Source organism: Schistocerca serialis, chromosome 4, assembly GCF_023864345.2.
Source record: "Schistocerca serialis cubense isolate TAMUIC-IGC-003099 chromosome 4, iqSchSeri2.2, whole genome shotgun sequence".
Taxonomy (NCBI): domain Eukaryota; kingdom Metazoa; phylum Arthropoda; class Insecta; order Orthoptera; family Acrididae; genus Schistocerca; species Schistocerca serialis.
The window spans coordinates 119869424-119887089 of record NC_064641.1 but is presented as its reverse complement, the minus strand read 5'-3'; the positions used below and the strand labels follow the sequence as shown (position 1 = coordinate 119887089).

General features: G+C 37.7%; 1 protein-coding gene across 1 annotated transcript in view; it reads right to left on the bottom strand.

Moving 5' to 3' along the window:
- The window catches only part of LOC126474044 (aprataxin-like), a 76594-nt gene extending 59635 nt beyond the window's left edge, over nt 1-16959 (bottom strand). The window contains exon 1 of the mRNA XM_050101455.1: nt 16719-16959. Coding sequence (XP_049957412.1) covers nt 16719-16919 — 201 coding nt within the window. The 5' untranslated portion in view covers nt 16920-16959. The remainder of the gene's footprint in view (nt 1-16718) is intronic.
- Nucleotides 16960-17666: the final 707 nt, after the last annotated feature.

The window sequence follows — 17666 nt, the reverse complement described above, 5'->3', positions numbered from 1 at the left end:
AGGGAGACCAAGAGATGAATACACTAAGCAGATTCAGAAGGATGTAGGTTGCATTAAGTACTGGGAGATGAAGGAGCTTGCACAGGATATAATAGCATGGAGAGCTGCATCAAACCAGTCTCAGGATTGAAGACAACAACAACAACATGTTCCTATAAACAATGGCTGTGAAGTGTATAATTTTTGTGTGTGATGCTGTCAGCGACCTTTGAAGTATTGGTTGGAAATGGATTGGATGGGCAAATATGACAACTTGCTGCTTTCTGCTGTCAACAACACATTGTAAAGCTATGTAATTGTGTCATAGTCACTTGGCAATAAATTAATGAATGGTCACAAAGTTGTTGTACTTCCCACCATTAATTGTGTTACTGGTAGACTGCATAAATCTCTTCCATTCACGAATTGCTAACACCTCTGATGGAATAATCATGTTCAAGTCTAGAACAATAATCTGCTGTAATGCATTACTCAACTTATGTCGAAATACCTGAAGTTCCAGAACACTTAGGTGACCTACTTCTGTTGCAGAGAGAGAAAATTTAAGCCTCTGGGCGTCTTGAGATTTGGGGAGAGCTGAGGCTTGGATGATGCACTTGAAACCCCTCATACTGTATGTATTCCAGCCAGTGACAGGAAAGAATGAAATCAAAATTGTCAAATACATACTGACAGCATGTTACACTTGGGACAGGCTCTTTAGTGTGGTATGCAGTTGATAACTCCAGCTGTTTAACTTTTTTACATTATAGCTCACTTAACAATAGCAAATAAGTGCTCATTTAATAAACTGAAAGTAGCTCCAATATATAAACATGCACTCAGTGAAGTTATTTTGTATATTCACACAAGAGAACTAGACAGGAAGTGCTGGCGAAGTGTAGTTTGCAAAATGAAAAGCGAGCACACTCATGGTGGGGGATGTTGCCTTTCCCAGAAGAACACTACAGCCACCATAAGGGATGATAAGAATTAATTTCCCCTCTAACAATTAGAACAGTGTGCAGAGGTTTATGTAGATTCCTTTCATATGTATTTCTTGCATTAGCAGTATCAGTATCTCACACCTGTGTGTCACGTTTGTGGAATACAGATATGAGTACTGATGCAGTTTGTGGAAAATAGCCCCCATGTCCCCCCTCACCCCTACTTCCCCCTAGTGATATCTGTACGTTGCATAGTGCTGTGGAGGGTCGGTATAACTTATGAAACAACCTGTAGTTGTTTCTCGTGGCATAGTGGAGGAGACAGAGTGGAGATTCATTTGCTCGCTCTTCAGTTTGCAGACCTGCGAAGGAGGAAAGCTGATGAACACAGTCCGGCGACCAATCTTCATTCACATTCTACCTTCCACCCTTTTACATAATTTACCCCTTAACCCCTAATGCCTGAATAAATTTCTAAATTAAAGAAAAAAATCAAGAGTCATAGTTCATTAGAGGTACCCAAAACACTCAGGAGAATGCAGCACTTGTCAGAGTGTTGGCAGCTTCATGAAGAATCAGCACCTATCAACACTTGCATTCACAAAAAGTTATTCTTCCAGTTATTAGCACAACACTGGTATGATGTGAATTTGTGACACTTGGCATTAAGGGGTTAATATGGCTCTACTGCACTTTGACATAGTACACACATTTGATATTTGATCTTAATCCACTTCATTTAACAATAAACATTAATTTTAAGTCATTAAAACATTATTTTTAATAATCCCTTATTTTTCCATGCCACAACTCTAGTCGTAGAGAAAAAAAATAATATGACCTTTTTGTATGAAATTTAATCTAGTTTAATTTTATCCTGGGAAATATTTTCACTAGAAGCTGCAGTTTTTGAGTTATTCAATAAAACCATAAAAAAACTAACCTTTGAAGCCCCCTCCCCCGCACCACTCCACACCTCAACACACAGCTAGCAGGGATTTTTAGTATGTTATTCATGGTACTATTTTCTACCACTGTACAAAAATTTGTGACCTTTTCTGGTCTCCACTGACCTGCTTATTCTATTGTTCTCAGCTGTGCCTCAGTGTTAGTGAAGTGGATGGCCTAAAGAATGCTTGTTTCTATGTTTTAAAATTATATGCAAAATGGCAGTTTCTGAGTTCCTCAACAATCACTGCACTTTACAATGATTTGTGCTTTTTACAAGAACTAAAACTGAACAAAAAAGTAAATGCAATAGTTTCTTCGAGCACTCTGAGGAAGTTTTGTCAGCACTTGTGGTATTTAAATGAAGAGATATTTTTGTGTATTATCACTGTTTGATGACCTCATTAGCAATGACACTAAAACACATATAGTACAATGTTCTACCTGTTGAAGTTACAAAACTTTTTGGACATAATATAATTTTATAAATTTCCATTTAGCACTTTCACATACGCTATTCAGAGTGTATCAGAATATTACCAAACAGATTATGCTGTGAATCTATTACTACAGGTAAAGAAATTGATGAGTTCATTTCAGTCAAGAATTTGGACGTGTTGAAGTCAACCATAGAATTAGACTTCTTAAATAAAATTGCTATTTCTTGAGATTCAAACAATTGCTACCTTAGTGCCAAAGAGACTTTGAAAAATCTTAAGATGAGAAATGATACAACAGAGAGAGGGGTGAAGGTAATGCAAAATTTCTGTGGATTATTAATGGCTGACAAAGAACAAAGAGAATTCATTTTTAATGTGAACAAGGTCACTGGAGACAATACTCCAACTGAAAAAAAGAGACACCAAAATGTAAGTTGTGCTACACTATTATTGATTTATGCTACATTCTGTGTGTTCTGTCACATAGTTATATTTAAATTTTTCCCATGTAATAATGTTTACACATATCTGCAAAATATATATAGGCCGATTTCAGTTGTATAGGCCAATAGAAGAATACACACACTTATTTCAGTACTGAAGTCTTATTTAGCTATTTAAGCCATGGGTTGCTATTAATTAATTGCAATGAAATGTGGCATTTTATCAAAGTGTGCCAAAAACAGAAAAATAAGGAGTTTTGTGCACAAATCACTTGACATTTTCATATAATTCCCATATAAGGACCACCCTATCTGTGCCATGACCAACAAATTTTTGCATCTTTTCACACAGTTTACGAAAATATTAGTGTCAGTTATGAGTCTGTTCTGTCAGCTTTATACTATTATAAGGACATTTGATATTCTTCTGTGTAATGCTTGCAGAAGCATGCAATAAGAATAATGTTTACACTCGATAACTATACACCTTGCAGACGTCTGTTCAAGGACCTACAGATTCTTACATTTAGGTATCAATAAGTAATATATTTCTTATTTGTATTATTTGTTAATAAGAGGGGTGAATTTAGGATGAACTGTATAATTCACACCCACAGTAGCACAAGGAAAAATAATGTCTTGATAGAGTATGAACCCCTAATCTAGAACTCAGAATGGAATTTTATATTCTGGTCCAAACAAAGTCTACACAAAGTTACTAACATACCAAACAAGAAAGTGAAAATCCACAGATATTCAAAATCCAAGTAAAATAATATCTCATTAGACACTCCTACAGTTTAAGAGAAAATTTGAACTCCAGGCTGTAAATTCTGCTTAACTTTTAATGTTTAAGTCTCACAGATTGTACTCCACCAGCGTATAGTAAGCTGATTGTGGTGTATGTAATGCCACATAAACAGATTTTTGATGTATTGGATACAAACAGCAGCTGAGTAGTATAAGTGGATCAGTGGCTTTTCCAAAGTGACTGTTTTTCTCCTAATCTACATATACTGCTCATAATTGTCAGATTAGCACTATTCATTATTTGTGATTAGCATGAAACTTCCTAGCAGATTAGCACTACTCATTATTTGTTATTAGCATGAAACTTCCTTGCAGATTAAAACTTATGAGCTAGAGTGTGATTCAAATTTGCTTCTCTTAATGATGAAACACTTCATCAAGATAATTGTTTGATACATTTGTGTACTGCCTTTCATCAGTTTGCACGATGTACAGTGGTATCAACATGTGCATGGATTAGGTGTATTTTAATCTTATAGCTTTATTAAAAACTTGTAAATGCCAACATATTTTTGCATAAATCAGTGCAGATTTAGAAAGCATTGCTCGTGCGAAACTCAGCTGGGCCTTTTCTCTCACAATACCCTGCAAGGCATGGATGAAGGGTAACAGGCAGAGTCCGTATTCCTAGATTTCCGAACATCATTTGAGACAGTGGCCCACTGCAGACTGTTAAAGAATCATTGGGATTAGGTTCCCAAATATGTGAGTATCTTGAAGACTTTGAACTCGGTATGCAGTCCTTGACAGTTAGTGTTCATCAGAGACGAGGATATCATCAGGAGTACGTGGAAGTATGAAAGGATTGCTTGTATCTTCTATATACATAAATGGTCTGATGGTCATGGGGTTAGCAGCAATCTGCAGCTGTTTGCTGATGATGTGGTGTGCGGAAAGATGTCAAGTGATTATAGGAGAATACGAGATGACTTTGACGAAATTTCTAGTTGGTGTGATGAATGACAGCTAGATCTAAATGTAGAAAAATGTAAATTAATGCAAATGAGTAGGAAAAACAATCCTGTAATGCTCAAATATAGTACTCATAATATGCTGCTTGACAGTGTCACGTTGATTAAATATCAAGATGTAACATTGCAAAGATATATGAAATGTAACTAGCCTGTAAGGACTGTCATAGGGAAAGTGAATGACTGACTTTGGTTTACTGGAGAATTTTAGGAAAGTGTGGGTCATCTGTAAAGATGATGATGTACAGAACGCACTAAAAGATTACAACAGTGACATGGAGCTGTCACAGTGTCTAAGAATGATTCCTACCTCCAGCCCCCACCACTGCTCATGCCACAGCCTACAAGCTGTCTCCGGAAGACTCTTTCAGAAGAGGTCTCACTTCCAGAGCTCATGTCACGTCATCTGGTGGGACCCCGTGACCTCTGATCTGCGCACCTACCACACAAAGACTCATTCTCTTTGTATATTTGCTTGATGGAATGTTCACTTACAGGCCACTATCTGTTGATGACTTGCTTTTGTCTCGGACTATGTATGGACTTTAATATTGACTAGCTATGTTCCGTTCGTGTGACATCGATCTTCTACATTATCGTGTTTACTGTATGTTTCTACTGGGTCAGTGTAATAAGCCAAATAAATTGTGCTCTCCACACCTACACAAGATACTATAGTGTGACCCATTCCTGACTACTTCTCAAATGTTTGGGATCCCTATCATGTCGGATTAAAAGGAGGAGATGTTCAGAGGCCGACTGCTAGATTTGTGACTGGTACGTTCAATCAACACACAATTATTGTGGAGGTACTTTGGAAACTCAAATGGTGATCCCTGTAGGGAAGGCGATATTCTTTTTTGAGGAACAATGTTGAGAAACTTTAGAGAACCAGAATTTAAAGCTGACTGCGGAACGATTCTATTGCCACCAATGTAGATGAAATTAGGGACCATGCAGAGGCATATAGACCATCATTTTCCCTCACTCCATTAGCGAGCAGAACATCAAAGGAGAGGGGGGGGGGGGGGATGACTGCACCTCCGTTATGTAGGATTTAGGCACCCAGGCTTGAACGAAAAGTCCATAACCAGTGTATTCTACCAGTATTGACTCACACATGTGAAATTTGGGCAAACATTAGATGTGAAGACAGTCAAAAATTGAAGGGTGTCCAACAACCAAAAGAAGGGTGCTTGCTGCACATAACAAGAATGTACAGAATAACAACAACATGTAATATAAAGAATAGGTGGTGAGAACATAGAATGGGCAGACACTGATGCAAAATAATGGGAGATGGACAAAGGACATTCCGTTCTGGATTCTTCCTGATAACAAGGGTCAGAAAGAAACAAGCAGGGCAAAAGTGAGTACAAAAAACTTGTAAAATGTGGATAAAAAAGGAGAAGATTCTAATGTACAGAAAAGTCTGAAAGAGGATTATATGCAGCAGTCAGTGAGAAATGAGGATTATGGACCAGCAGCACTAATAACTAGCTTGCTGAGGAACTTATGTTTTACTTAGATCTTTATTACATCAGATGAATGAATAGCTCAAACAAAATAATTGAGAATGGCTGACCACTACTTACCTTAAGGAGGTGAAACTCCAGTACTGCCAACAGATTAAAAAAAAAGTATTTTCCTTGTACATTGTATGTTGTTGCAGGATTTCAATCAACGTTGCATATGGTACTCATTGCAACACTTTCTGATTTAGACTGTTACTGCATTGGGCAAGATGTAGAGCATCTTTTCATTCTGTTCAGTTGCATAACTGTGCTGTAAGAGTTATGCTTAATTTTGCTTTTCCCAAGATGTTTTCTCTATAAGAATATATTCAGAATTCATCAAAGTCCACCCTCACTTCCCACACCTGTACTGAATTGCCTTCTGTGCACTGTACCGTGCCAAGTGACTGGATTAACAAAGATGAATTTTGAGTACAGGTTTGTCTTCTGTGGTTGATTTTTAATGCACACAACAAACCACTAGCAAAGAATTTAGATGTGATGCCACTTCTAGGGGATACAGTTCTAATTTGTGTACATGCAGGATTTACTTCAACCAATTTTGATGTACTAGTAGGTTTCATCAGCTAAGACTGTTTCAGCTGATACATATATTACATGCTGCAGTGAAAACATTATACCAGGACCAACGGCAAGTTGATTTTTATCTTATTATTTTCCAGGAAATAAGTATTTTCCTAGTCAAAGAACTAGTACCTGTGATCATAGGAACTAGTTAAGTATATCATTGTTTTTCCAGGAAGTTACAGGTGATGCAAAACAACAAATGATTAAAACATTACATTAGTATGGAGAACTTTTAATGAGGCACATACACATGTTGCAATCAGTAAGGCATTTGGGTGCCTTGCATATAAATGGAATCAGATACACACAACAGTATGTTGTACAGACCGCTAATGGCATCTTGTGATAAATTATCTTATGTCATCTGCATAAGATACCACAGTCTTTTATATAAAACAAAACAGCATGGGATCTTATGACTAGATTATCAGTGACTCATGGTTGGAGCCTGTCAGCTGACTAATATCTAGGTGTAACTTAGCAGATATATGAAATGGAATGATCACATAGGCTCAATCATGGGTAAAGCAAATGGTAGAACTCACTTTATTAGCAGAATACTGGTGAAACACAATCAGTCCACAAAGGAGATTGCTACAAATTGATGTGTCTTCTGCATCTACATTTACATCTATACTCTGCAAACCACCACGAGGTAACTGTACCAGTTATTACGGTTTCTTCCTGTTCCATCCACGTATGGAGAGTGGGAAGAATGTTTGAATGTGTCTGTGCATGAAGTAATTATTATTATCTTTTCTTAGTGATCCCTATGTGAGCAATATGTAGAGCATTGTAACATATTCACGGCATCACCATTTAAAGCCAGCTTTTGAAACTTTGTTAATAGACTTTCTCAGGATAGTTTACATCTATCTTCAAGAGTCTGCCAGTTCAGTTCCTTCAGTATATCTGTGACACTCTCCCATGGACTTAAACCTGTGGCAATTTGTGCTGCCCCTCTTTTGTAGATTGACTGCATTTCCCCAGTATTCTACCAATAAACTGAAGTCTACCACCTGCTTTACCTGGTATTTATGTGACTTTGCCAATTAAAACAGTAACTCACTGACAGTATAGTCATAAGATACTCCGTTTTTGCATTTTGTGAATTGCAAAATTTTACATTTTTGAACATTTAAAGCAAGATGTCAATCTCTGCACCATGTTGAAATCTTATCAAGATCACACTGAATACTTATGCAACTTCTTTCACATAGAGCTTCATTATACATAACTGCATCATCTGCCAAAATCCTGTTTATACTATTAATACTGTCTGCATGGTCATTAATATACAACATGAACGGCAAGGGTGGGTCCCAACACACTTGTGTTTAGTACACCCAAAGTTACCTCTACATCCAACAATGACTCCATTCACAATAATATGCTGCGTCCTCCCTACAAAAAAGTTCTCAATCCAGTCACAAATTTCACTTGATTCTAGGTTTGCCATATGTATGGTGTTAGCCAGAACAATATGAAATTTCCCTGTTTTGTTCCGGGTACAGTGCACTTCTTTAACTGTGCGCCAAATGTTCCTATTTTGAACATGAGGTTTAATGACTTATATTTTTTAATCTTCCAGTAGCAGATTTTACTATGCAGATTATGTTTTTCACGCTAGGGTGTACATGTGATGTCAGCTGAGACAGAGTGGGACAAATGTGATGTGCAGTGTGTGCAGTCTATTAACAAAGAGATCAACGAGACCTGCCAAGTTCTGGCTCGGCAGAAGTCAGTCAACTTCGGCTAAGTTTTATTACTGGGTCTTTTCAATTTCGAATTGTCTGTGATATGGAATTAGGAGCAAAAAAGCACCATCATTCAACATGAAACTTTCAATTTCGATTGGAGACTTGTTTTGGCATAAGTCGATATCGCTATGTAAGTGCGAGCGTAGTACTAGCACTGCGTGACGGGAGTGTGGCTTGTTCTCCTAGCACCACACCCCCATAGAATTTTTTTTCTTTTTGTGAACAAGCTGTACTTCGACTCCATGCAACACAGCACATTGTTTTGTTCATCTTGGGAGCAGGTTCAACACTTTATTGCAAGCCATCATACATTTCACGTTTTAGAACTTATTTCTTTGTGGAAGTAGTGTGTTCAAAATGGATGGGACTGCAAAAAATTCCACAAAACAAAAATAAGATATTCCAACCAGCACACACCAGAAAAGAAGACCACAAGTGTATCATTCAGGAAAAAGAATTTCCAGAATTGTGGCAAAAAGCAGGGTATACCTTACGTGTTGAAAAAACTGGAGAGGGATTTTCGATTTCACATTGTGGCATAACCAATGTTGGGCATCATTTTAACAGTGTCAACCGCAAACAAGACGCTTGACATCGGTAGAAACCACACTGATGAAAACTCTCTAGTACAAGGTGAACTCTGTTGAAGCAACAAGGTACATAGTAGGTGCATGCTAATTTCAATATTTCAAATGTGAGGCATTAATTACTGGTGTTTTGGGACCAAATAGAATCAATAATTTAACTCAGAAGCTGAAGGACAGCAAGTTTTTTTTTGTGTGGGGTTTGACACTTCCAACAAAGGTAATCAAAAGTGTTATCATATTTGTGTAAGATACTTTGATATGCAAGCAAGCACGTCCCACAGAATTCTAGATTTCTGTGGGGGTTCTGGTGAATCTGCATCTGCAGTGTCTGAGCAGATCTTGAAAAGGATTCCAAAACACAAGCCGAATTTGTCCCAGATTTCAAGTTTTACTGCAGACTATACAAATGCAAACTATGGGAAGAAAAACTCTGTTTATGTTCACTTAAAAAGAAAAATTGTGGTGTAGTGGAATCAAACTGCTACGCACATATAGTGCATAATTGCTGTAAATCTGATATGAACACTATGTCAACTGATAAAATGTTAGTAATTCTGACTTTCAACTATTCCTAAAATTCAGTTAAAAGGGTACCTCAGTTGTAAGATTTCTTTCAATTTGTTGATACAGAATACAATGCTTTGTTGAGACATGTACCTACATGTTGTTTATGCATAAAGCCTGCCACAGAAAGGTTGCTGAAAAATCTGCCTGTAATTATATCATACTTTCCTAGTGTAGATGATTGCCCCAGCTTCATTAAGAACAATTTGATAGGTGTGTCTGGTTCAGGAAAACAACTTACTTGAACGGAATTATATCTACAGTTTTCCTTGCAGTTGACTGACAGTTTTTCAAAGGGTGAACCCAACTTAGAAAAAAATGAACTGACAATTTGTGAAGTATATCATGTGTTGGAGAAAATAAAAATGGAGTTAGAACATAGGATAAACGATCTGTTTTTTGGCTATAAGGTGCAACAGTTAATAGATAAATTGGAATATCTGATCCCAGGTGAAAAACAAACGAAACTGGAAGAATGCAGACATATATATGAAGTTTGTCTGAAATATTTAAATACATGGTTTGATTTTGATGAGAGTAATGTTTTTTCCTTAATGGATTGCATATCACTTGGGGGGGGGGGGGGGGGACCTTAGTTTCAAAATACTTTGAAATTAGCTGAATCACTTTGTATTGTTGATTTCCTTCATGCATAATATGTATTCATAGGTTGCTATGGTTACTGATTTGTTTTGGAGGGAAGGCAATGGGCATTTAAAAGCAAAGTTAGCCACTATGACAAGACCACAGAGATGGGTCTACATTATAAAAATGATTGGCACATAAAATTGTGCAGTGTTTTAGATGTAGTTACATTTGTTTTGAGTATATTTCCTTCAAATGCATTCAAGGAGAGTGTTTTCTCCACTATGAACATTAAATGGAGGGATGAGCGTAACATGTTTAGTTGATCCAATATAAAATGAATTGTACACTTATTTTAATTATGATGAAAGTTGCAGTGATTTTTATAAGACAGTACTGTCTAATAAAAAAATGTTGAGAATTGAAAAAAAGTTGAGAATTGAAAAAAATGTTGAGAATTGCGTGCTAACTGAAAAGTACTCCATTGTATTGAGTGTATTATGGAAAAAAGTGCGGTAAACATAATTATTCTAAAAAATGTCAGAGTTGATAAATGTATTCCTATTTTCCCTCACTGAAATCTGGCAACCCTACTTGATACCCCATATTATCATACTTTTGACAACAAAAGTAGGTGTGGTTTTGAGTGAAATGCTTTTTGCGTATCAAAAAAATACCGCCTCTACCTGATTGCTTTAATCCAAAGCTTTCAGTATGTCACATGAGAAAAATGCGAGTGGGTTTCACATGATTGATGGTCCAGACTGTACACCAATTAAGTTCCTTCCAGAATATGCTGATGCAATAGCTCCATACTTAATCATATACAACGATTCGTTCGACGATAGATCCATACCCAAAGACTGGAAAGTTGCACAGGTCACACCAATATTCAAGAAAGGTAGTAGGAGTAATCCACTAAATTACGGGACCATATCATTAATGTCGATATGCAGCAGGATTTTAGAATGTACACCGTGTTCGAACATTATGAATTACCTCAAAGATCTGTGGAAGGTTTTTCACACTGTACCACAGAAGTGCAGCCTCTAGTGAAATTGCATGCTGGCATTCCCCATGGCAGTGTTACAGGCCTTTGCTGTTCCTTATCTATATAAATAATTTGGGAGACAATCTGAGCAGCAGTATTAAGTTATTTGCAGATGACGCTGTCATTTGTCAACTAGTAAAGTCATCAGAAAGTCAAAACAATTTAGAAAAGATATCTGTTAGGTGTGAAAATTGGCAATTGACCCTAAATAGTGAAAAGTGTGAGGTCATCCACATGAGTGGTAAAAGGAATTTCTTAAACTTCAGTTACACAATATATCAGTCAAATCTAAAGGCCCTAAATTCAACTAAATAGCGAGGAATTACAATTATGAACAACTCAAATTGGAAGGAACACATAGAAAATGTTGTGGGGAGGGCTAACCAAAGACTGCATTTTATTGGCGGGACACTTAGAAAATGCAACTTATCTACTAAGGATACTGCCTACACTATGCTTGTCTGTCCTCTTTTAGAATACTGCTGCTTGGTGTGGGATCCTTCACAGATATGACTGACAGAGTACATCAAAAAAGTTCAAAGAAGGGCAGAGGAATTTTCTCAGAAATTCCAATCACCAACTTTTTCCTCCAAATGCTAAAATATTTTGTTGATGCTGACCTACATATCACCGTGATAAAATAAGGGAAATCAGAGCTCGTACGGAAAGATATAGGTGTTCGTTCTTTCTGCGTGCTATACGAGATTTAAATAATAGAGAATCATGAACGTGGTTCGATGAACCCTCTGCCAAGCACTTAAATGTGATTTGCAGAGTATCTTTGTAGATGTTTTCAAAATCCATGATTGCTGGCACTGAGGAGGTCATTCTGTTCAAGATACCTAATTAAATGTTCACGATACCTCATTATGTTTGAGCTTAGAATATACTGTAAGATTCCACAACAAATTGATGTCAAGGATATTAAATGGTAGTTTTGTGAATCACTTCTACTACCGTCCTTGTTGACATGTGTGACCTGTGCCTTTTTCCAAGAACTGGGCACAGTTTCATGTTCAAGTGATCTACGACAGATTATAGTTAAAGAAGGGGCTAATTCAGCGGCAGATTCAGTATAGAATCTGACAGGGGTTCCATCAGATCCTGGAGCTTTGTTCAGTTTCAACGAGTTCAGTTGCTTCTCAACAACACTGACATTAATACTTATTCCATTCATCTTTTCTGTGGTACGAGGATTAAATTGGGGTAATTCTCCTGGGTTTTCCTTTGTAAAAGACATTTAAAAACAGAGTTAAGCATTTCAAGCTTTTGTTTTACTACCCTCAATTTCAATTCCTGTCGCATTCACTAGGGACTGTACACTAACTTTAACACAGAAAGGGGTGAATTATGGTGCCACAGAAGTCTTTGGTCTTTTTTGCCAAATAGCAATAAAAGTCTGACAGATAGCCAACCAACATTTAAAAACAAAAGAATCTCTGAATGACAATTCTTGCCACTCAGTAGATGAATTTTTAGATATGAAGTAGTAAAAATAAAAAAAATAATTATATTATGTAAAGAAAAGTTATGTTAAACTTTCATGTTCCACATTAGTACAATATGTTGTATTCATGACTATGGAACAAGTATTAATGTAATGCGACTAACAGTCTACCAGAATCTCTTTGGGTCCTGTGAAAGACCACTTAACAGTATTCTGCTACGGCAGTCATTGTATGCATCATGCATTGCACTCTCGACAGCCAAAGGCAATTCATTCAGCTTCTCTCTATACAGCCATACACTTTGTTTTATGCCCATAATGCAGTAATCTCTGTTTCTTTAGAAGTTTCTTTACAGTGACTGTATAACTTGGAGATTCTCTCCAATTATGAACTGTTCTACTGTGTACATATCTATCCAGTACATGGTAAACTTTTCTTTTACATTTGAGCCAGAGTTCCTGTACATGTTCCTGCTCTGTGCTGAAAGTTTTAAGTTCCTCAGTGAGATACGACACTACTGATTTTTTATCTAGTTTACTGAACATATCTATATTTCTGCTTGTTTTGGTTGTCCTTTGTACTTTGGTAACCACTGTAGCCACAATCACATCATGGTCACTGATGCCAGTTTTGATGTGCACATCCTCATAGAGGTCAGGTCTATTTGTTGCCATTAGATCCAATACACTTCCTTCATTAGTGGGATTCCTAACTATCACTTCTAGGCAGTTTTCAGAGATGGCATTTAGTACTCTTTCTCAGGAAGTCTCATCATGCCAACCACTAACAAAACTGTAATTTTTCCAATTATTTATTGGGTGATTAAAGTCCCCACCAATTGTTTACAGCATGATTGAGTAAATTACATACAAGTGAACTGCAGTTTTCTCTAAAGTTTATGCTTACATCAAGCGATAAGTCTGGCAGACAATACTGAGTCTTTCCCACACAATCTCACATGCAGCTTCAATTTTTACGTCAATGGATTTAAGTTTCTTGTTTACTATTACAAATATACCACCTCCATTTCCCATTTGCCTATCATTTCGATATATACTTATATTTCCTCCAAAAATCTCACTGCTATCAATTACAGGTTTCAACCAGCTTTCTGTACACAGTATTATGTGATCTTCACTGCTTTTCATGAGCTTGCGATTTCAGACATTGCACATCCATACAGTTCACACGTCTGCTTGTGGAGGCCAACTGTGTTGACTCCCTGGGGCATTATGGTAAGCCGCCAAAGAACTATTGTTATTTAAGCAATTGCAAATGAGTGCTCGATCTATTCTGTAACCCATATTGCCATTGTCCAGTCAGTGTGTCAGTGCTACACACAACCTGTACTTCATTGTATCTTACAAGTTGCTCTATGAAGTACAACCCTTCATAAATCGTGTTTGTTCTCGCTACAGCAAACTTGGCAACAAAGTGTTACATTTTCTCCATGTGTTAGTGTCAGTGCTAAGTCACCCAATAAAAATCTTGATGGAAGAAATGCTCCAATGCACCATTGCCCAGCACTTTCACGGAACAGCAGCAGGCTCTTGCCACCACTCTCAAGCAAGTGGCACCTGCTGGTTTGTGGCTGGTTACTCTCCCATCAGTGCAACTGTGGCCCTTTCCACCATATGCTGAAGCAGCTGAAGATTGGGAATCCTATAAGACATTGTTACGCCAACATTTCAAGGTTTTTCACGTGGGAGATGCAAATCTGTATAAGGCTTTCTTTCTTTCCTGGCTTTCACTGTGTGTTTCTCATTTGTTGTGCCAACTTGCACCTTTGCAAGAACTGGACAGCATCTTTTGATGAAATATGCAAGCTTCTCTCAACGTATGCAAGTCACTGCGATGCACGTAGAATTTTACCACTGTCAGAAACGCCCAAACGAATCATGCAAAGCCTGGGCTGCAGAATTACACAGGTTGCGCCATCATTATAAACTTGTCACTAGTACCCATCATGAATCCTACGCTGGTTACATGGCACGTCATGTTATTGTTCATCTGGCCCTGGATGGGGAGATCTGTGAAAATGCCCTTGAATGTGAGGATCTGACACTTATGGATGTGCTCAATATAGCACAGTCCTTTGAAGTGTCACGGGCCACAGGCGATCAGATTGCTGCATCGGGGGAGGTATTGGAAGTTGTTCAGCCAACCTTCTAGGCACACTGCTAGTGTTCATGATGACGAGGAAGTCATTGCAGCAGTAACCTTTAGACTCAGTGTCCCATGGAGCAGAGTCGGTTATGACCACAGCAGCAACAGGCCGCATCACAAAAGTGGCCGTGTGCCCATTTTCATCTCGCCTGTACTGCTTCATCCAATAGGAGTGTGCAGTGTACCCTAAGCATTGGGCTGTTTGCAACAAGTGTCACAAGAAAGGCCAAATTGCTTCAGTGTGTAACTCATCCTCAAACATGGCGGACACAGTGGGATGTACCCTGTGCCAATCACTTCTCAGTGGTTTGCAGAGTATAAGTGTAGACACATTTTGTTGTATGGGTGAATGCTAAATAGTTCAGTTCATACAGCCACTTACATTTTCATTTGGGTATAGGTATAGTGTCAACAGAGGTGATTCTGAAGCTCCCCCTCCCCTAAGAGTAACACTGATCCAGGAGCCAATTTCACCCTTTTCTTTCCATTTCTGGATAAACTTATATATCATCTTGAAAACAAAAGTATCAAATAATACAATATAATTTGTTGATATGATTTCACACACTTGTAGTTAAATTTTTCTAAAGCAAGCTCTAAATATTTGCTTATAAATTAAATTGAGGAAAACTTTCTTGGCCCAAAACGAATTCTTAACAGTTTTCTGTAGTGTGTTTTAAGGACGGACAGTTCTATTCGCAGACATGTGTATTTCAACAATACCTAGCTTATCAATATTTTACAAAACATCCAATTATCAATGGGAATCATTGAGATCCCTTTACAGGGGTCATTATTATAGTACGCTACAGTAGCATTTATCTCGTGACCATTCTGCACGTTTACAATACAACAGATTTGAAATATTGACCCCTTTTGATTATTTTAGTTACTAAACAATGAAAAATATTAGTGTGCATTATGGGTGTTTGTATGGAAATAATGTACAATTATAAAACTTTTCATTTGGCCTAATAGAAATTGATATATTTGCAAGAGGTATTTTACAAAATCATGAAATAAGGGGTCAGTCTTATCCCAGATGGCAGTAATACAGTAAACAGTGCTGGTCGATAATGCTTGTAGGAGGGTAACATAACACTGAAAACATTTAATACTATTTTAAAACTTGAGTGATAAAACCACAAGCTCTGAGATGATTTCAATAAATTTCCATTAGTAAATACAATATTAGGCAACATGGAGAAGTAACAGCATGTGTTAGTGCCTACCCCGTAAATCTTGGCTGTGACAGACAGATCTGTAATATAGCTTGAGGTCTAGGGTACACTGGAAAGTAACAAATTGGTTGTCATGTGGTGAAAAAGGTGGTAGTACTTGACAGATCTGCTTCATAGCCTGAGGTCAACATTCACTCCATATTTATCACTTTACACTGTGAATCATTCACACTGCAACAAACATTCAGGAAAGCTGCATTACATTGCTGTTGCGCATATGATGTACGTATTTCGTGTATCAACTACGAAAAATACAAAAGGAGTGCCACTTCATAACTTCTAGCGAAAAATTGTATGAAATTAGCAGAATTATTCTTCGTGTCTACCCAATTTGACGATACCCAACATTAGACAAATTTCTGCACAAAAAGCGCACAGGGATTCAGAGATTATGAAACAATTTTTCTCATTTTTATAAATAATTACAAGATTTCGTAGTCTTCAGCGTAAACAAGTTGGACTTAGAAGTGGGTGGAACATTCGTACATGTGGGTATTTTGAATGAGTATGTATTACCACTGCCATTGGGATTTATAAATGTCAAAGCTTTTGACCCAGTTTCAACATGTGTACAGACAGCACTGGAAAACTAAAGCGTATATTTCGCTACTTCTTACTGCCTACTAGGCCCACTGAAAAGGAAACACTTTAATTGAATACGGAGAGCACAACTCACTTTTGGATATTTATCTTTTATAACCACAACTTTGCTATCTTCCTTCACAATTAAAGTAGGGTCCTTCATAGCCGTTAAAAGGCCATTTGCCCAAAATCCAGGTGTTTTTTTCGACTGCGGTCCATCATCACTTGCTGATCTTTTGCTCATCTCAAATTCAGCACTCCAAACACCCGCCACACTCAGACCAACACGTCGCATAACATGAGTTTGTTTTTGCTAGGACATCCAAAACTTTGCAATTAGGTATCGACTGTTGTGATATGATAGGTCGACGGTAAGGGCCCATCCACACGCAACGATCTGTCTGCGCAAATTACTACGCACATCGCAACTGCGTAGAGAGATCGTTGCGTGCGGACAGAAGATTTTCACCACACTTAGGTGTGTGCAAACCTGGAAGTTGGAGGTTTGAGCGAAACCTCTCAAATCTGTGGGTTCAAACAACATCTGCGCAGACAAGTTGGAGCCTGTGGACAGGAGATCGCCGCAAATCTGGCGCGAAACAGCTGTTTGCTCAGTCTAGTGTTTGTATTTGTGCGCACAGGGCATTAAAATGGCTGATACTCGTCAGTGTTCTCGAGAGTTTGTTAGTGAATTCATTGAAATATATAGAAACTACCCATGTTTGTGGAAGATTAAAAGTAAAGAATATAGTGACCGAGACAAAAAGACAGCACCATACAATGCTCTAATTGACAAATTGCGGGCAGTTGACGCCTCGGCAAACAGAGAAATCCAGGTGTTTTTTTCGACTGTGGTCCATCATCACTTGCTGATCTTTTGCTCATCTCAAATTCAGCACTCCAAACACCCACCACACTCAGACCAACAAGTCGCATAACATGAGTTTGTTTGCTAGGACATCCATCCAGAGTAATAAAAAAAATTCGTTGCTAACTGTTTACCGAAAAGAGTTATCCAAAGTTCAGAAATCTAGAAGAACTG